We start from the raw sequence: 21,486 nt of genomic DNA, 5'->3' as shown, positions 1-21,486 counted from the left end.
GGGATAATGGATTGATGGGAGCCATTGTAATTTTGGCATATTAAATTTTAAGTTCTTCTCACCTCTGATAGAACATATTTTAAATCATTCTTTGTCAGCCTCAACTCCACCATTGACATACTCTCAATTAATATTCATTTGTACAAAGTTTGTTGCAAATTTGGCATTCTATATCTACATTTGAATAAAATTAATAATAACAATAATAAAAGACCACTTTGTAAAACATTAAATTTTGTAAAGCACATACAAATCATCTCTTTTGATCCAGAAAAAATGTTGTGATACAAGTATTATCAACAAACCCTTAAAACAAAATAGAAAACTGAGGGAAATATAAATTAGTGACAGCTATTAAGAAACCAAGGTCAGATTTGACACAAATGTTTTTTCTGACACAATGTTCCTTATTCTATTTGATTCAGTATCAAACTGCTGCACATTCCTACTTCCATGGTCCTATAGAAATCCAATATTCTTACTCCGTTCTGTTAAATTGAGTCTTCACTGCAACTAAGTAACTTCAGCCAATCTCCCATAGACAAGAAACAATGATTGTTTTTGTGGCATCTAGGACTAAAGTATTGCTATTTAGAATCCTTTCAGTATTAGAGAAAGGATCACTTGATTAGAGGGCAAAAGATCTGGATTGAGTCACTTGCTATGTTTGAGGGTTTTCCCTAATCATTTAAACTGTGAAAATGAATTTTGTGATCACTTCATTTCTAAATCGTAATGTTCTAGTTCTTTATATGAAGAAAAAGATGAGTCGTTTGATTTGTGTCATGGAGTTAAAAAAAAAGCACCAGCCAAACTTATTACATTACTATTTCATATAAAGAAGACCTTCTCGAGAAAGGAAATGTTGAAAAATCATTATTTCTATGAAATATTAACTATCTTTGAATATTTTAAAATATGATACTTCATAATTCTCCCCAAGATACTTTTGTTGCTTTGCTTTTAGAGGAGAAAAATTAAGCATATTCAATTTGCTTTCTAGACTTGCAGTCTCAAAGTCCATTTTTCTAAACTGAGGTGGCGACACACTAAGGTTTATTTACTCCTTAGATTATCAATATTCAGAAATCAACTGAAATAGAACTTTTTTATATTAACTCAAAGTAAGATTAATGAATATCTCCCACACTGCTCTCTATCCTCTCCTCTATTACATATATGCTCATCTCCTAAATTTGCAGCTCTCTGAATACAGAACTGCTCAATTAACAGAAATGTGTTGACTATGATTTTGTTGTATTCCCCAAGGTCCTCAAATTAATATTGTAAATGGTTAAACTTTGCATGACCTCCAGGGAATATGCCCCCGAGTGTAAGAAAAAAATATAAAACGTTCTCTGGTGTCAACAAATATTAAAGGAAAGAATGGTTTTCTACTTCAATATCGAACATTTTCCTAGTCTTGTGACTTTATTTTGGCATTTTTATGACTATCTGATATGATAACAACTTTTGGTTCTACTTCCTAAAACCTCAGTTTAGTCTATGTTTGAAATACAAAGTAATGAAACATTTTAAGTCATATACTACTAGTTTGGTGTATCAGAGTAAGCAGCTATGAGAGTTAGGTGACTAATTTCAATAAGCTAAAATTTCAACCTATTTGGTAAGTGAAATGAATTTCATGAAATTTCCTTTTATTTTTTAATTACTATGAACATTTCCACATTTTGAACTACATGAATAAAATGTCTTAACATAATGAGAAAAAATGTGGCCATTTATCTTCAGCGTTTTATACTTAGAGGATGGCTTTTAAACTAAAAAGATGATTGAACTGTAACAATTACCAAATTAGTTCTTTATGTCTCAATTTCCTTGTCTAGAAAATCCTATTATTAACTAATTCACAGGATTTCTGTGAGTAATAATTATATGTAATAACAGATATATAACAATACATATGTTTTCAGGGGCTTTATAAAGGTTATTTATGATGCTACTGTTGATACTCAAGGTAAATCGGTTTGTGTTGAGTTTTGACTTAAAGGACAGATACAGAAATGGGAAGATGAAAAGATACAAGAAAAGTATAAGGAAAAAACCAGAGAAAGACAATTTTAAAAATTATTTCTTTTTTTTTTTGTTTTTAAATGATCAAGAAATCCCTTTTGGCTTAATAATAAGGTTCCAAACTAACTCATTAGTTGGAACTGACATATGTTAAAGGGAATTATTGGAGGAGGCAGCTGGGTAGCTCAGTGAATTAAGAACCAGACCTACAGATGGGAGGTGCTATGTTCAAATCTGGCTTCAGACACTTCCCAGCTATGTGATCCTGAACAAGTCACTTAACCTCCATTGTCTAGCCCTTACCATTCTTCTGTCTACACAGTATTGATTCTAAGGTGGAAGGTAAGGTTTTAAAATAAATAAAGGGAATTATTGGATAGGAAAAAGAATAATTAACTGAAAGTTTTCAGTTCAAGAAATGGGCATCAGAAATATGGTATTGCATTCCTAAATGTATGAAAGGAAACAAATTACAACCCTTAACCCTCAATATCATAATCTATAAAATCAGTGTAATAACTCAATCTATTTAGCTGGCTTTGTCTTGGATATAAGGAATAGATAAATTCAGGCCTGCTTCTTCTCTATACTGGCTTTGTTTTCCTTTTTTTCATTAGATCATCTCTGTATAATATACCTTTGCAACCATAAGGAAATTTTGGTGAAATATTGAATTTGATCGATATAGTACTTAGATCACCATAAAATTAGTTTAATACAATACCAGAAAATTATAAAGGGGCAGAGCCCAACTCCCCGATTTTTACATTTGACAAAATATTTTATAATAGCCCTGTGAATAAAATTAGAAAGACTAGAAAAATGTTGCTATAGCTATAGACTTCATTGAATGCTCAATCTTTTAAAATCATTATTAATTTAATGTAACTATTGAAAGAATTGCCTAAAATAGTATTCCAATGATCATTTCAAGTTCATGAGCTAATTGATAATGCTAACAGATTCTCATTGCAACCCAATGATAGCCTAAAGATAAAATTTTCAGATGATGTAAATGAGTGTGAGAGAATTCACTTATAAAATTAAGATTTAGTCAGAATCAAAAAGGTTTAAAAGTAATTTTTTATTTATTCTAAATCAACTAAATCCAATGGAAATGTATGTTTGATACTCTGGGTGAATATATAAATTTCACAAGGAAAATATGAAGCAAACATAGAGAAGTTTCTTAGGTAAAAGAGTACGAAAACCCTGAAGAGTTGGAAAAATAAGGAATGGCAAAGTCAATACAGTCAACAGAGGAATATGTCAGCCAATTTGCTCTGGTTCTTTGTGAACTTTTAGGGGCATGTGGTTTTAGGAATGATCCTAATAAAACTAAGCCAATGCAAAGATTGACTATGATGATGAAGAGAATCAGTATCATTTATTCTACACATTATATGAAAAATTATAGATTAGAAAATAATTCATACGTTATATATTCAAGTCAATACTACATATTTAGTTGAAAAAATACATATACCATTCATTATCATATATGTTAGCTGCTTCAACTGTAAAAAGGTAGTCATTTGAAAGAAATGTTAGACATATTCATGTTGAAATTTGAGATTAGGATTAGAAGAAGTAGGAAGAGATAAATTTGGGCTCTCAATAAGGAAAAAGTAATCCTCCCTAACAACTAGAGTTACGATTTTGGAGTTAATTGCTTGAGGGGGAAATTCATATTCCCCTTTCTTGAAAATCTTTACTCCAATTATGGATGGCTATTTCATATTTATATTGTAAAAATCATCAGAGATATCTTTGATGGTGTAACTTCTTCATTGCCTTTAATTATAACTCATTGTGATTCTTTAATTGTTCTTTACTACACACTCAAAGGATAATCATACATCAGGACTCCCCAAAAAAGAGAATCTATCAAATACTTTTCTCTGGCTAAAGTGTTGATTTGTAGGGGGAAAATGACAAAATTAGGTGATTAAATGAACTCTTAGACTAACTTAAAGTTCTTCCTCAGCTTATAGTCACCTTATGTTCTACCTATCTCAATTATTTTTATTTTCTCCCACCTAAATGATATAGAAGAAAGACACAGGAGAGAGAAATAAGAGAACAGAGAAATGAGACCCAGTTTACCCACTATGGTCTATGAGCAAATATCTCTCTTCTCTAAGCCTCAGTTCCTTTATTTTTAAACTGAGAATCTTCAATTGATGTCTAAAGTCTTTATCACCTTGATATCACCTTCCTGTGTTCTAAATTCCAATGTATTTTTTCCCCTTCTACAACTGGTATTCAATATTCCAAGGTACTTTCCATCTTCATTATTCTGTTTTCAGATTCAGATTGAGTGGGGAGACTCTTTCCATGTTTGGCATCTCAGATGAGAGTTTCATTCATCCCTTAAAGGAAGAAGTAGTTGAAAGAAAAATGTCTTTATATTCCTTTTCTAGAACCATAGATACCATAACCTACACAGTAGAGTAGTAATGAGAGTCTTGGAAGCACTCAAAACTTGACTAATGAACAATATGAGAAACTATGCCCTCGATGGTTATCAAAACTCAAACAAGGTAACCTCAGGATATCTGGTCAGAAAATATAGCATAGTAAAGTAAATTTATTACTCTGAGGCAACTAAGTCTGAGTTCCAATCTAGTCTCAGACAATTATTATTAGTATGACCCTAGGCTAGTTATTTAATCCCTTTCTATCCTAGTTTTCTCACCTATAAAATAGGGATGGTAATGAAATCTATCACCCAAAGTTGTTAAGAGGAATGGAACGACATTTATTTTTCTAAAGTGCTTTGTAATCCATACATATATGTGAATGTATATGTGTAGACTTATGCAAATATGTATATAAACATAAGTAAAATTTATAACTTTTTGTAAGCTTTTTGTCAAAGAATATTAGAGCTTAAATACATTTCAGAAACTAACTAGTTTAAACAATTTCTGAACTGATATTCCCTCTCTATCATTCCTATGAAAAAGTCATTTTGTAGGAAACCCTCACAAAAGGAGAGGTTATTACTTATAGTCATAGATATTACACTTCTGGATATTTCTAGTAGGAATCTTTACATGAAATCTAGATTATCCTATACAGAAGTACTAGGATCAAATTCCTATATTCATTGTGGCATATTATGTGTGCAACATAAAACAAATTACATCTCTTCTATAAATGGATAGGATTTGATGATACTTTGCAGTTCCAAAAACAAATGCAACACCCCTATTATGCTAATAAATTTCTCTTTTAAGAAGCATTATGGTATACCTGAAGGATAACTAATGGTGAACTTAAAATAACTCATTCAAACAATATAAATCTTTCAGGAAGTCAAAATCAGAGGATGTAAAATTGGAACACTTTGTAGAAATTTTCCAGCCTAATTACCTCAATATTCTTTAATATCTCCTAGTTGTTCTTCAATTTTATCATCTCTAAGAGATTGAATGGGGGAAAATTGGACTAGAGGGTTTCTGAGGTCCTTTTCTTCTTTATATTCAAGATATATTATCTAAGACAATATGTTGCTCTAAAACTTCAGACATTTTTCAATGAAAAACATTTTTATATACTGATTCCATCTTGATGTCTTTACTGAACTTCTTTTTCTTTTTTGTATTTCCAGATTAATTCCATTCTTGTTTTCTTTCTTGCAGTAATTGTTATGAAAAACCAAATGAATGGCCATAGAAAATTCCACAGTGGTCAAAGAGTTCCTCCTTTTAGGATTGACAGATCATGCAGAATTGAAAGTGCCTCTCTTTATTCTTTTCCTGCTAATATATTTCATTTCTTTGGTGGGAAATTTGGGTATGATTGTATTAATTCGAATCTCCCCTAAACTTCACACTCCCATGTATTTTTTTCTCAGTTGCCTCTCATTTGTTGATGCTTGTTACTGTTTTGTCTTTGGACCTGAAATGCTTCTGAATTTCTTTGAGGAGAAGGCAACTATATCATTTGCTGCTTGTATATTACAATATTTTGTTTTTGCAGAACTTATTACCACTGAGGGATTTTTCCTTGCAGTGATGGCATTTGACCGGTATATGGCTATTGCTAATCCACTTCTTTACATGGTGGTCATGACTAAAAAAGTGTGTGCCATCCTGGTCATTGGATCATGTATAGGAGGAATAATTAACTCATTGACCCATACAATTGGCTTAGTCAGATTGTCCTTCTGTGGGCCAAATGTAATCAGCCATTTCTTCTGTGATGTCCCTGCACTGTTGGAGCTTTCCTGCTCTGACACTTCTGGAAATGAGTTGTTGCTCCTGATATTCTCAGGTGTAATTGCTATAATGACTTTCTTAACAGTGATCATCTCTTATATCTTCATTGTTGTTGCCATCCTCAAAATCCGCTCAGCAGCTGGTACACGTAAAGCCTTCTCCACTTGTGTGTCCCATCTGACAGCTGTGACATTGTTCTATGGGTCTGTAAGCTTTAGCTACATTCAACCAAGTTCTCAGTATTCTATGGAACAGGAGAAAGTTGTTTCTGTATTTTATACCATGGTAATCCCAATGTTAAACCCATTTATTTATAGTCTAAGAAACAAGGAGGTCAAAGATGCAGTGAAAAGGGCAATAGAATTGAAACCATCATTTTATTAATGTTATCACAGTGATGGGATATATTTGGTCCAAAAAAAGGGTGACGGCCATAAAGGAACATCAAGAAAAACATTAAAAGCAATGTGATTTTAGAATTGGTAGAGGCATTATTAAATGGGCTCTACAGTGCTAGACCTGGAACATCCTCAGAGTTAAACAAATAGAAATCACTATATTTTTTCAAGTTTCAGAATAGCAAATGAAGACATAGAAGAAAATTTAGTCTATCTACTGACACATATCCAGTACTTGAGTAAAATGTGTAAGCCAGATACTCTGTTTCATGTTCTAGTTCAAATCCTCCTTGCCAAGGACTCCCAGTTGCTTGAAGCTCTACTATTTTAATGATTGTTCATGTACATTCAATCCCAAATTTCTGTGAAGTGGCAAAAATTAGATTCAGGAAAATGTATTATAGTGCCAATTTAATGTTCTCCAGCAAGGAAAATATCTTGGAATATAATAGAATATCTGCATTGGAAGAGGAATTTGAAATAATAAATGAAAATTTGGGTGCATTCTTCCCCACAAAATAATCGAGTATGATCTTTTAGTTTTATAGATGAATTAAATAATTACCAACTTTTCAAAATCAATATAAATGTTAATTAAATTTAAATCATCATAATTTTATGTCAGAGATTTTTGTATTACATTATATATTGCCTACTGACTTATGCATTATAATTGCCATTTTTATTGAAATTGAATATCAAGAACCTTGACTCTGACTAATCTTTATCGTGATATTATTGATCATTATCAAACAAGGAAGCAAAGTATGCTGTAAAAGGTTCAATGGAATTGAAATAATTTTTCTGTTAATGTCATCACAGTGGTGTGTATAGTTCCAAAATATTATCAATCATTTGATAAAGAAGAATAAAATAGCATGAATTAGCAGGTTCCTGAGGAGCAATATCACTACTGGTTTCAAGGGATAAGACTTCTTGAACAGCTGTATCAATTGCAATCCCAAAAGATCAGGAATCCTTCCTGGTTAAGGACCCCAGCATAGATCAGCAATGTAGTGATCACATTTCTATTCAGATCATACATTGTAAGCCCTGAAAACTTTCAAACCTACAGAAACCGCACTTAAAAGAGTAGTTAAAAAAACAAAACATGCTTGAAGTTTGGTATATAAACACCTTCCTCTCTGCAAGACAGGAACAGAGACCCACTTTAACACTAAACTCAGAATGAACACATACCCTAGAATAATTAAGAGGAAACACAACTGTCCACAAAAAAACAATTGTGACAGGCAATTAATAAATAAACTTAAGGGGGCAGCTGGGTAGCTCAGTGGATTGAGAACCAGGCCTAGAGACGGGAGGTCCTCGGTTCAAATTCGGCCTCAGCCACTTCCTAGCTGTATGACCCTGGGCAAGTCACTTGACCCCCATTGCCTAGCCCTTACCACTCTTCTGCCTTGGAGCCAATACACAGTATTGACTTCAAGACGGAAGGTAAGGGTTTTTATAAAAAAAAAAAAAAGAAATAAACTTAAAACAATAATGAGACAGATCCATGCCATGCATCAAATAAAGAAACTGAATTTGACAAAAGACAAAAAAATTGCAGAAGAAATTAAGAAAATGTTTTAAGAATCAACTTACAATGGAAGTGGACACTTGGGAAAAGCAAAGAGAGCCAAGCTAAGGGGGTAGTATGAAAAACAAATAAATAGCTCATTAGGATTCACAAAAATTTCCTGAAAAATAACTCCATGAGAAACAAAATTAATCAAATGGAAAAAGAGGAACAAAAATGAAATGATGATGTGACTTTTTAAAAAGGAGAATTAACCAAATGGAAAAAGAGTCAAAAAGCTTAATAAAGAGTGACATATCTAAAAAACTAGAATTTTGCATCTGAAAGCTAATGACTGAACAAGACATCAAAAAAATTAAGTAACATTTAAGGAACTTAAAGAATGGCCCTCATCTGAATAAGAAATGGCATGGAAAATAGAACAAAGAGAAATAATTTAAGAATTGTTGGACTACCTGAAAGCCACGATAAAAAGAATAATTTAGACATCATATATGAAGAAATTATTATTGAAAAATCTTGCAATATCCTAGAACCATATGGTAAAATAGAAATGGAAAGAGTCTGTTTTTCATTAGATGAAAGTGAAGATTCCTAGAATAGTATAGCCAAATTCTAGAATTCATAGGTTAAAGAGAATTATTTCAAACAGTCAGAAACAAACCATGTAAACATTCGTAGAACCATGTGAAATTTAACAACTATTATGTTAAAAGAAAAGAGGTTTTTAAATAAGATATTCTGAATGGCAAAAAACTAGGATTTTTAAACAAGTATTACCTACCCAGTGCCCCCTCCCCCAAAAAAAGAATTACCTACCCAACAAAAAGTATAATTCTTTAAGGGAAAAATAATATTGAATGAAATAGAGAACTTTCAAACATTCTAGGTGAAAAGATAAAAGATACTTTGACATTCAAATACATGACTTAAGATAATCATACCAAAATAAACATAAATAAGATTCTACATAAATGAAGCATTTATTTAAAATTATAAGTAGTCTGAAACCAAGAGAAAACAATATTTCTAATAAGTCTGAATTTGAAGCTTTCCTAATAAGATCAGGGATTAAACAAGGATGCCCAATATTACCACTATTTTTCAGTATTATATTATAAACAAAATTATAGCAATAATAAGAAAAATGAATCAAATTAATAATAACAGGAAATGAGGGGAGAAAAGTATCATATTCTTTGAGAATGATATGATGTTATACTTAAAGAACCATAAAGAATTATCTAAAAATTAACAAGTTCAACATAGTTGCAGAATATAAAATGAATCCATAAAATTCATAAATATTTCTACATTTTGCATAAAAGCAAGAAAAATAAAGAGAAATAACAACTAAAATAATTGCCTACAATATAAAATACTTAGGAGTTTAATTGCCAAGACAAACCCATAAACTCATATAAACACAATCACAAAATCCTTTTCACTCAACAACATGTTGAAACAGGGAAATAATATTTTGATAGAACAAATATAATAATAGATGGAACAAATGTAATAAAAATGATAATACTACCTTACATTATTTATTTAGTCATATACCAATCAAATAAATGAAGAATTATTTTTCACAGCTACAAAAAAAATAATCACAAAATTCAGCTGGAAGAATAGAAGATCAAAACTACCTAAAATATAATTAATGAAGAAAATTTTAGGAATGTGGTTTAGCTTAACATATTTTTATTATATTACAAAGTAGTAATCATCAAAATAATTTGGTTCTGGATAAAAATAAAGTTGAATAATTAGGTAAACACTAAATGTTAGTATAAACAATCATAATAAATAAACTATTTTTTGTTAAACCAAAAGGTCCAAGCTTTTGAAATAAAAACTCACCATTTATAAAATTTGCTGGGAAATCAGAAATCAATTTGGAGGAACCTACTTATAGAACAGCATCTCATATAATCTATCAAGAAAAGATTAAAAATGGATTAATGATTTCAAAAAAATAAAGGGTGATTAACAAGATAAAAAATTGTTATGGAATACTGAAGAAAGAAGAACTTTGAGGGGAAAAACTTCTGGCAAATAAGGGATCATTAGAAATATAGAAAATAATATTTTTTCTTGGATGATAAAGTTGGGAGAAAGACAATATTTTTTTTTCTTTTTAATGGGATATTTCTTGTTTTTATTATTTTTCCAATTACAGATAAAAATAATTTTTATCATTCATCTTCTGACATTTTGTTACCTATATTGTCTACATCCCTCCCACTTCTCCTCTGTCCCTGAGGTGGCAAGAAATGTTTGACATGCCTTTTCATAAAATACATAGTTCCATTATCATGTAAAAAAGACATTCATAAAAAATAAAATGAAAATGGAATCTTTTATCTGAATTTATGACTCAATCTATGGTAATGAATAGCCTTTTTCATCATGAATTTTTTCAAGTTGTCTTGAATCCCTACATCCTTGGTAAAGGGAATTCCACTTACGGTTGATCATCACACAATGTTGCTCTTACTCTGTGCAATGGTCTCCTTTTTCTGCTCACTTCACTTTGCATCACTTCATGTCTTTCCAAGTATTTTTGTGCTCATCTAATAATTTCTTATGATGAAATAGAATTCCATTACATTTCTATGGCACAATTTTTTTAGTCCTTCCCCAATTTGAAGGACATCCATTCTGTTTCACATTCTTTGTCATCATTAAAGAGAGCTATACAAATATTTTTATAAGAATAGGTCTTTTACCCCTATCTTAAATATTACTGGGACATAAACCTAGTAGTGATATTGCTAGGTCAAAATATAAGCACAGTTTTATGGTGCTTGGGGCATGGTTCAAATTGCTCTCCAGAATGGTTATATCAGTTCATAGCTCTGCCAATAGTGTATTAGCCTCCTGTTTTTTTTTTTCACATTCCTTCGATACTTTTATTATCATATTAGTTGTCATATTATCTATGTGTGATACCTGAGATGTTTTAATTTTTATTTCTCAAATTAATAGAGATTTGGAGTACTGTTCATATGACTAAAGATATTTTTAATTTCTTCATCTGAGAATTACTTCTTATTATATTTTGAAAACTTTTTGATTGGGGAATCCTTTGTCTTCTTATAAATTTGACTCAGTTCTCTCTATATTTGAGAAATAAACCTTTGTCAGATATACTAGCTATATTTTCCTGTTTGTTGTTTTCCTTCTAATCTTGGTTACATTGGTTTGACTCTAAAAAATATTTAAATACTATACTCCATATTTATTTTTCCTCCCTGGATTGCATTGTTGCATAACTTCCAGAAGATAAACAATTGTCAATAGCCAAGGAACTTTCTAGAATTACAATATCAGAGTTTTTTCTTCTAAAGTGATTTACCAATGCCTTGAAGAAATTTCCTTATTTATTATACTGCTTGATTACATAAACCACTCAAAATTAGATTTTTTTTTTATGTTCACTCAAGTTCATCAAGGGATGTTTCTTCTTGGTCTCTCCAATCTCCTCTGTTACCTATACAATCCTTTCTTGAAATTACAAACTGCCTTTGGAAATGGAAGCACTTAACTGATAATGTGCTACCTGTGATTTTGTTGAATTCCCCGAGGTCTTGAAATGATACACTTAATAATGCAGTTTTGTTGTTTACTTTAGCTTTGGTTGATCTCCTGAGAATGTGTCTCTGAGTACAAGAAATATATAAACAAATCTCTGGTGTCAGAAATATTAAAGGAAAGAATTGTCTTTTATTCCACCATCTAACAATTTAATAATATTATAATTATTTTTCATTCTTACAAATATCTGAAAATATTAAGGCATTTTGGTTCCTTTTCTTGGATTTTTCTTCATTTTATAATCTGAAGCCCAGTAAAATTATGATATGCTATAATTTTGGGTATACATGATTAAGAAATTGAAAATTAGCTGGGTATTTTGATGAAGTTGAAATCTCAATCTCTTTATTTTGTAAGTCACATGCATTCATTGAAATGTCTTTTTATTTCTTTTAATTTTAATGAATATGCCCATATTTTGAATTTAATGGATAAAGTGTTTTAACATAGAGGTAAAAGTTGGAACATAATCTTTAAAGTACTGCCATTGTAAAATGCTTTTGACATACTTATTTAACATGAAGCCTCTTTGGGCCTCAATTTTTTTATCTAGAAAATTTAGATAAATATGATTATATTACTAAATCACATTATAATTATATTATATTATAATTAGAATATATATTATACTAAATCATATTATATTAGTAAATCACAGGATACCTATAAGTGAGAAACATATATGATAATGTATGTGCAGTTTTCATTTACCTGAATGGGTTATATAAAAGTTTTGTTTTCATTGTCATTGATGGTGTATGTGAGAATGAAAGCAGACTAGTTCAGGTGTTCAGTTGTGCCTTTAAATGAAGGTAGGATTTCAAGTTGAGATGGAAAAATTAAAAACAACAATAATAGTGTGAACAAAGATTCAGATGGAAAAAATTAAGTTTCTTTCATAAATTTTTTAACAAAATCCCTTTTATTAATAAAAGGATTAACCAAATTCTTTTTGGCTTTATCATGAGAATCTAACAAGCTCATAAGTTTGGGGCTGATATATCTACAAAAGAAAATATTTCATTTGAAGGCAACAGCCCAAGAAATGGGCATCAGAAATATTAGATTTTAGTAGTTTAAAATATCTACATAACATGTAAATGTAAAACATTTTCAACTCTCAGTATCCTCATTTTAGACTTAATCACTCCACCTGCTTGGGTAGTCTTGCATTGACATTAAGAACAGATTAAAGTATTGCTTCTGTATGCACTTGTTGTGTCTTCAATATTGCCTTAATCATATATATATATATATATATGTAAACTCTTTAGTGAAATATTGAATTTGAAAAGATAGTAATCTAAATGGCTATAATATATTGCATAAGAGAAGGAGGTGACGGATTTTCCAACTCTCTCGTTTTATATTTGATAAAATCTTTTCAGATATTCTCATGAAATAGACATACAGAGAGAGACATAAGGGCTAGGAAAACAATTCTGAAGATACAGAATTCATTGGATGGTCAAATCCTAAAAATAATCACTACCTCTTAAATGTAAATTTCAAACGAATTTTCTAATGGGGTACTCCAAAGGTCATGATCATAAGCTGAATTATAATCCTAACAATTTATTATTTCAAAGATAACCTAATTTCAACTTTTCAAATGATATTACATTAGAGAATTCACGGATAAGTTAAGAATTCAGACAGGATCAGAAAATATCTTACTAATCTAATACTTTTATTTTTATTCTAAATTAAATGAATCCAATTGATGAAATTGAAAAATTCTGTAGATAAAAATGAAAACTTCTTCACAAGGAAAAGATGGAGCAAATATAGCCATAGAGAAGAGGCTCATGAAAAAGAAAATATATGAATAATAGGAAAAATAATGAATGGCAAAGTCAATATGTCAGCAGAATATATCAGCTCAAAACCATATATCCTCAAATCATATCCTAATACATTAATGCATGAATAGAATCATATTGTCTGATATAAATAAGATGCCAGTTTTATGGTAATCCTCCTTGATATAAACATATTTGTAGTTTGTGATACATTAGGAGAACTATGTTTTAGTAATGACACTTATCAGCATATGTGTATCTTGAAGAACTCAACTAAGGTTGTCAATACACTGTATCATTTCTTCTATATTTAGATAATTAGCAATGTAGAGGATAGAAAATACTTTATATATTACATGCCTTATGTATTTTTCTGTGAAAGAAATCTTGAGCATTTTTGGTTTGAAATTTGTGTTTTAGCTAGGAAGAATTAGAAAGAGCTAAGGAAAAATAAAACAACTTCCTAACACCTGGAACCAAGTGACCTTGGAATGAGTTGTTAAAAATGGTAGTGGCTGGCCCTTTTGTGTGAGACTCCTCTTTAAGAGAAGAAGTCTACTTATCATTTGCATTATCAGAGAGATCTATGAAGGTTAAGTATCTTCCTCAGTCTTTTGACACCTTATTTATTGCTTATCTAGATTTCTTTCTGTTGATACAAAGGAGAAGCATCCTCCAGGAGAAAAAGAATTCACTGAATACCTTCTATTTAATAAAAAAATGTAGTTATTTGTACCAAGGTAATAAAGTTCAATGGACAATATCTATAAAACTTGAAAGGAAGCACAGAGTGCATTGATTATATAGATGAGAAACCTCATTTTCAGAGTAATTACTACACATGTAGTAGATGATGAGGAAATTTTACATAGAGATATAGCAGTCTCAGAATTTGCTTTATAGTATTATTTTATTATTTTTCTAGTTAAGTTTTGAATTAATACTATGGAAGCATCATAGTGCAGGGAAAAGATCATAGGATATAGAGCAATGGGGCTTGAATTCCAGTCATACTTTTGGCACTGAGTACAGCTGCTATATTTAATTCAGTCTCATTTCTGCTACTGAATACATATGCAGTAATTACTCTGAAAATGAAGTCTAGTCTCAGTTCTTCTACTAAGATCTAGAGTACGTAACTTTCTCTTCCTGGAAATCACTTTATTCATTTTTAAAATGGCAATACTGCACTATAAGATATCTAAATATTTAAAGAATTTAGACTTTCTGTTACTAAATTTTAAGACCTTTATTTCCAACTCTGATAGTCAGTATTTTAAGGTACCTCTGAGTTGCAATGTTCTGTTTTCAAATCCATTTGAAGAAAGACACTGGAATAGAGATCTCAAGTCATAGAGATCTGTAGTCCAATTTAGGCTGACAGTTTTTAGTTGTGTAACACTGTCATTTAAATTCATTCTGTCCTAATTTTCTTACCAGTAAAATTTGCATAATAATGGAATTCATCTTTCAGGATTTTTAGAGGGGGAAATAGGATTAATGCTTATAAAGATTTTAACAATTAATGCATATATTTGTTTATACATAAATTATATACACATTTAAGGTTTACAATATTTTTCCTCAGGCTTTAGAGCTTAAATGTACCTCAAAAGCTAACTAGTTTAACCCTCTGCTGAGCTGGTTTCTTTTCTCAAAAATTTCTGTGAAATAGTCATCTAACATTTTCTTTAAAATTCCAACATAGGGGATAGCTGGGTAGCTCAGTGGATTGAGAGCCAGTCCTAGAGATGGAAAGTCCTAGGTTTAAATCTGGCCTCAGATACTTCCCAGCTGTGTGATCCTGGGCAAGTTACTTAAACCCATTGCCTAGACCTTGACACTTTTCTGCATTGGAACCAATAAACAGTATTGATTCCAAAATAGAAGGTAAGGGTTTTTAAAAAATCCAACAGAAAGGAGAAGCACTATTTATAGATATAGCCCATTACACTACTACATAGTTCCATTAGGAAATTGTTCCTTGAAAGAAACAAAATTAACTTACTAATAAGTCCTAGGATCAAACTCATGCATTCATACATAGTTCTTGTGTTACCTTGAATAAGTCATTTCTCTATAAAATGAGGATGGTTTACATAGAATAATTCCAGATCTAAAATTTTGTCATTAGGTAAAAAATGTCAATAGAATGGAATATTCTCATTCTATTTAAAAGCTTCTCTTCTCAGAGAGAGCATGGTATAGCAGAAAGAAATCTAGGTATGAATTTTCCATCACCAGTTTAGACCGTGTGTTCATTTCAGGAATTCAAATCAATAAAGGATAAAGCAGGGAGCAATATTATAGGTCTTATAACCTCAGTTCTCTTCTTATTTGGTCCTCAATTTTATCATCTCTAATAGGATCAGGTAGAACTACAAAGCCTCTAACCTGAGATGGAGCATAGAGATTATAATACAATGAAAAGATAACCAGTTCTAAAATAAGAATAAATTGATTTTCTAAAAGATTATTTTTGGTGCTTATTAAAGTTACTTTACCTCATTGTACCTCAGTTGTTAATTAAAAGGAAAACAAATACTTTCTGAGATTTCTTTCTGCTCTACACCCTTGATGTATGAACAGATTCCTTGTTGGCCTCAAGCCTATGCAATTTCGTAGTACAAAATTTTTTTATTGAACTAGTGCTGTCTTGGGCATTCATAGTTAATGTTCATGTCTTTGCTTCTATTTTTTTCTGAATTAATTTTAATTTTTTCTCTCTCACAGTTTTTGACATGAAAAAAACCTCTTTGAATGGCCATCAAAAATTCCACAGTGGTGACAGAGTTCCTTCTTTTAGGGCTGACAGATCGTGAAGAATTAAAAGTATTTCTTTTTATTCTTTTCTTGTTGATATATATAATTTCTTTGGTGGGAAATCTTGGCATGTTTATATTAATTCAAATCACCCCTAAACTTCATACACCCATGTACTTTTTCCTCAGCTGCCTCTCATTTGTTGATGCTTGCTACTGTTCTGTCTCTGGACCAAAAATGCTCATGAATTTCTTTAAACAGGCAACCATATCATTCAGTGCTTGTATATTACAAGGATTTTTATTTGGCGTCTTCGTTACCACCGAGGGATTTTTCCTAGCAGTGATGGCGTATGACCGCTATGTGGCAATTGCAAATCCACTGCTTTACATGGTGGTCATGACCAAAAGAGTATGTATAATGCTGGTCTTTGGGTCATGTATAGGGGGAATGATTAATTCACTGACTCACTCAATTGGCCTAGTCAAATTATCTTTTTGTGGGCCAAACATCATTAGCCATTTCTTCTGTGATGTGCCTGCAATGTTAAAACTCTCCTGCTCTGACACTTCCAGAAATGAGTTGTTGCTCCTAATATTCTCAGGAGTAATTGCCATAATCACTTTCTTGACTGTGATCATTTCTTATGTCTTCATTGTTGTTGCCATCCTCAGGATTCGCTCAGCAGCTGGAAAACGTAAAGCCTTTTCCACCTGTGCTTCTCACATGATAGCTGTCACCTTGTTCTATGGCTCTATAAGCTTTAGTTACATTCAGCCAAGTTCCCAGTATTCCATGGAACAAGAAAAAGTTGTTTCTGTGTTTTATACCTTGGTGATACCAATGTTGAACCCTTTGATCTATAGTCTAAGGAACAAAGAGGTCAAGGATGCTGTGAAAAGGGCAAGAGAATTGAAACCATCTTTTTGTTAAATGTTATCATAGGGATGCCTTTGGTCCAAAAAATAGCACAAAAGTCATTGGAAAAGTACAAGAACATAATGGCAAGCAATGAGATATTAGCACTGGTTGAAATATTAGAAAATAGATTCAAAAAAATCCTTCTGGGACATTCTCAGAGTTCAACAACAACAACAACAAAAAATGTTACTGCAATTATAAATTTCAGAGAGGCAAATGGAACATAGAAGAATAGCTGATCTAGCTGGGTTGTCCTATAGTAGTAGAGGGAACACAGATGTTATATTGTCTAATTCATTTTTTCCCCACACAGAATTCTAGATACTTGGAACTGAAATTTTATTCATTCTGTCTCAATTAATTTTTATACTCTGGCCTTCTACTCATTAATTATATATGGTTTTGATAAACAAAGAAGCAAATGCACTAAAATATTAAAATATCTATTTACCAATTGTACTATTAAAAAGTAATGTCCTAGTATCTCAAAGTTGGAAAAATCCTACAGAGCCTCCATTCTTAAGAATAACTGTATGCTATCTGCATAGTACAACTCAATAAATTGTCTAATATCAAGTTAAAGTTGTCTCATTGTCTCGCTATTACTTCAGCAAATTCATTCTATTTTATGATGGTTCTAAGCATTAAGGACATTTGTTGAGAAGGAAAGGAACAAAATTATTGTGAGTGGAATATTCCAATTTTAGTTTTATATGGTAACCATCTCTGAAGAAAATAAAAAGTGTTGTCCCTTTGGCAAGAGATGATGCATTCATTAGAGTAGGAAAACAAAAGTGAAAGATCTTAGTTAGACTTCTAGAATCAGAGTTAAGTTGACAGAGAAGAGGAAGCAGTCACCTGAGCTCTCCCAACATTTCCCTCCAAATGATTTTTTGAGTGACTCAAACCATATTCTAGAGCGTCATATCCAACAAAAGTTCAGGGTAAGAAAGTTTTCTTGTTAAAGAGAAATTATAAGGCTATAAAAAAAAAAGAAAAGCTGTGACGTGGCACTAGACTGACCCAGGAACAAATTGTTTGAAACACCAGTAGTAGGACTGGATGGCTTCAAGAGTATCAATAGAAACTTTGGAACATCTCAAGTCAGAGATGTTAAGGACAAGTGGCATATTGTCAGAAGAGATTTCAGGGGAACCTTTGTTGTGACACTAGGCACAGCAGTGGGCAGAAATTGTGTATGACATCTTCTTTGCCTGTATCAACTTCCAGATCTCCGTTCAGGGGTTGAGAGGAGCACATTTTGTAACAAGACAGTAGGGGCTTTGAGAAGCAATGTCACTTCTGGTACCAAAGTAGCAGTAGTTCTGATGAGAAATATTGCTTAGGGTTCCAAGTGAGCAAGGGATCTGAGGAGCTCTAGTTATTGCTATCCCAAGAATCAGATATTTTTTTCTGACTAATTACTAGAGCACTGACCAGGAAAGGAGTGACCACAGGTCTCTCCACATCACACCATATTGAAAAATGGGAAATTGTCAGAGTCCCAGAATTATCTCTGAAAACAACAGTGATCAAATGTCTGAAGCTGGAGCTGTTACCCTTCCTCTCCCACACCAGCAACAGAGAATGATTTTAACATCAGTTAAAAGTCAATATATAGATTCAGAAAAATTGGCAAACAACATCCCCAATATAAATACATTTTCTTGTGGTATAACAGTGGTTAGAGATCATAAATATTATACAAAAGTCTTTAAAAAATTGGACTATGGAGGTAACCCTGCATCCCTGTGGGTCAGTTGTGCTAGAACATAACCAGTTCCACTGGCTATGATCAAACTGGTAAGATGTGTTTTGGAGAGTATGCTCCTGGCTGCAGATTATGTCTGCTACTTAAGGACCACTTTAGAAAATACATGGTCCCAGTAATATATATTAACTTAGAACAAGATGGTCTAAATGATCATATTAAATGCTGATAGGAATATGGAGAAATAGTTTTAATATTACATTACTAAAATGGCAGTGATTTTTTTTAAGAAAACGATGGAAATAAACAACAAGAGCTACAAAGGTATTCATACTCATAGAACTAAAGATCCCATTGCTAGGGTCAGACACTAAAGGCATTATTGTAAAGGTAAAAAGCTGTGTATGTATGAAAACATTTATGAAAGCTTTTATTATTATGAAATACCTGGAAATAACATAAATGCAATAAATGGGAGAATGGCTGAATAGATTGTGATGCTTGAATGTAATATATTGAATTATGCTATTAGAAATGATGACTATTGGAAATATAAAGAAAATAAGGGAAATATACTAAGCTGAAAAGAGAAGGAAAGAGAATAAGCATAATACACAGTATTATTACATTAAAAAATAAAAGCCACAGAATCAAGGGAAAAATATTTAAGTAAAACAAATCCATAGGGAACTCAAAAGCTAATGTTTATATTAACATACAAATATAATTTACATATTTACAAACATAAACAATATGGATTTTTAGAAATTTATTTTGGAAAAGCTAATTTTTCTTCCAAGAATACATTTGTAGAAAAATATTGTTTGAGCTGACAGCATGCTTTGCAAAGTACTAAGAAGTTCACACATTAGACTCATTCATTGTACACTGGGTTTCTTAGATATTGATCCACATTTTTTGCCAAACAAATTAAACTGTATTCTGAGCATTAGTTTCCCTGTAATAAGATTTCATGAAAAAATGAAAAGGATATCCTAATTTTTCTCCTAAATTAAGAGAGGCAGCATTAACTATTGACCAGATGGCTGACATTAAAGATCAGAATATCTGTTTCAAAAATTGGGTAAAAAAAGTCCACATTTTTTGCCAACAATATATTTATTTTAATAACAGTATAGAAATTAGAACCAACAAAAGTAAGATTAACATGATAAACTTACACTAACAAAGTCGTTAACAGCACAAACCTGACATCATGAAATTTGTTAAATGATGTTCATGTACAACAGAGTTTAATGGCATTACCATTTTACTGAAACATACTCTGTGTGTTTGTGTGTGTGTGTGTGTGTGTGTGTGTGTGTGTGTGTGTGTGTGTGTGTGTGTGAGAGAGAGAGAGAGAGAGAGAGAGAGAGAGAGAGAGAAAGTAATTGAAAAAGAATTCCAGATAGAATATAATTACTGGTGAAATTAAGAAAATAAAAAATATATATATAACTAATATTAAAAATAGAATTACTAATAATATTGTGATTATTATTTATGCTAATAATGGTAAAATTATAAATTACTTATAATGAAAGAAATTAAACAAATATTGTGTCAATTAATTTTACATTTATTATTATGAAACTATAATATTAATTTGAATGCATTACAATATAAATGGAAGTTATTTGTGTATTTTCTCAAAATATATAAATAGTAGGACAATATCTTTCTTTTAAATGAGAAATGCTATATCAAATTGGAGAATCATTGCAATAATGGATTGATAGGTTCCCCATATAATTTTGATCAACTGTATTTTCAGTTTATTCTCTTCACTTAGTATATGTTCCAAATTTTATACTTCTCCTGGAGTCATTCTTCTGGAGTCTAAGATTCCTTGCAATTCTGTTGAACAATCTTGAATGGTAAAAGAATTAATGAAAAAATTGAAAATCTTTGCATGTATTCTAAGAAAATTAAAAATTATAACAATAATGATGAGTATTATTTTGAATAGCATAATCGTATCTGTAAAATTGTAAATCAAATTTGTAAAATAGTATCACATGTAACCCTCAGAAACTCTGTGATACAGATGTTATTCATATACTCATTTTATAGAATAGAAAATTGAAGGAGATAGAGCTTACATGACTTGCCAAGAGTGAGAAACCAAAATCAGATTTAAATCCAGTTCTTCATAACGCAAAGTCCAGTACTCCATCTATTTCACCACTAAACTGCATGGCAGTTCTACTTCTATGGTATCATCTAGTTCTGAAATTCTTACTCTCTTCTGCTATCTCAAGCTTTTATTCCACCTAATTAACTTCAGTGAATCTTCTCTACATGCAAAACAATGACTCTCTTAATTATTTCAGTGCACCTAGAATTGAAGTATTAATATTCAGAATACCTTTACTGTTTGAAAAAATATTACTAGATTTTAAAATTAAAAAAAAAGAAACCTTAGAGTGAATTTGCTACTTGTTTCCTTTGAGGTCTTTGACTAATCATTCAAACCCTTTGGGTCTGA

General features: G+C 31.2%; 2 protein-coding genes across 2 annotated transcripts; both read left to right on the top strand.

The window, feature by feature from the left end:
• Positions 1-5,705: 5,705 nt before the first annotated feature.
• Positions 5,706-8,119, top strand: LOC100023001 (olfactory receptor 1052-like). Its single transcript, XM_001374641.3, has one exon. It carries the CDS (start codon positions 5,706-5,708, stop codon positions 6,642-6,644), a length of 939 nt encoding a protein of 312 aa, XP_001374678.2. The 3' UTR covers positions 6,645-8,119.
• Positions 8,120-16,363: 8,244 nt separating this feature from the next.
• Positions 16,364-17,299, top strand: LOC100023030 (olfactory receptor 1052-like). Its single transcript, XM_001374659.2, has one exon. The coding sequence runs from the start codon at positions 16,364-16,366 to the stop codon at positions 17,297-17,299; it is 936 nt and encodes a 311-aa protein (XP_001374696.2).
• The last annotated feature ends 4,187 nt before the right edge of the window (positions 17,300-21,486 follow it).

This window comes from Monodelphis domestica, chromosome 6 (assembly GCF_027887165.1).
Source record: "Monodelphis domestica isolate mMonDom1 chromosome 6, mMonDom1.pri, whole genome shotgun sequence".
In the NCBI taxonomy this organism is placed as follows: domain Eukaryota; kingdom Metazoa; phylum Chordata; class Mammalia; order Didelphimorphia; family Didelphidae; genus Monodelphis; species Monodelphis domestica.
Note: the sequence above shows the minus strand (reverse complement) of the source record. Positions and strands in the feature narration are given on the sequence as shown.

Bases quoted from the DNA above. Each gene is read 5' to 3' on its own strand.
- LOC100023001 (XM_001374641.3), top strand. From the start codon at position 5,706: ATGGCCATAGAAAATTCCACAGTGGTCAAAGAGTTCCTCCTTTTAGGA.
- LOC100023030 (XM_001374659.2), top strand. From the start codon at position 16,364: ATGGCCATCAAAAATTCCACAGTGGTGACAGAGTTCCTTCTTTTAGGG.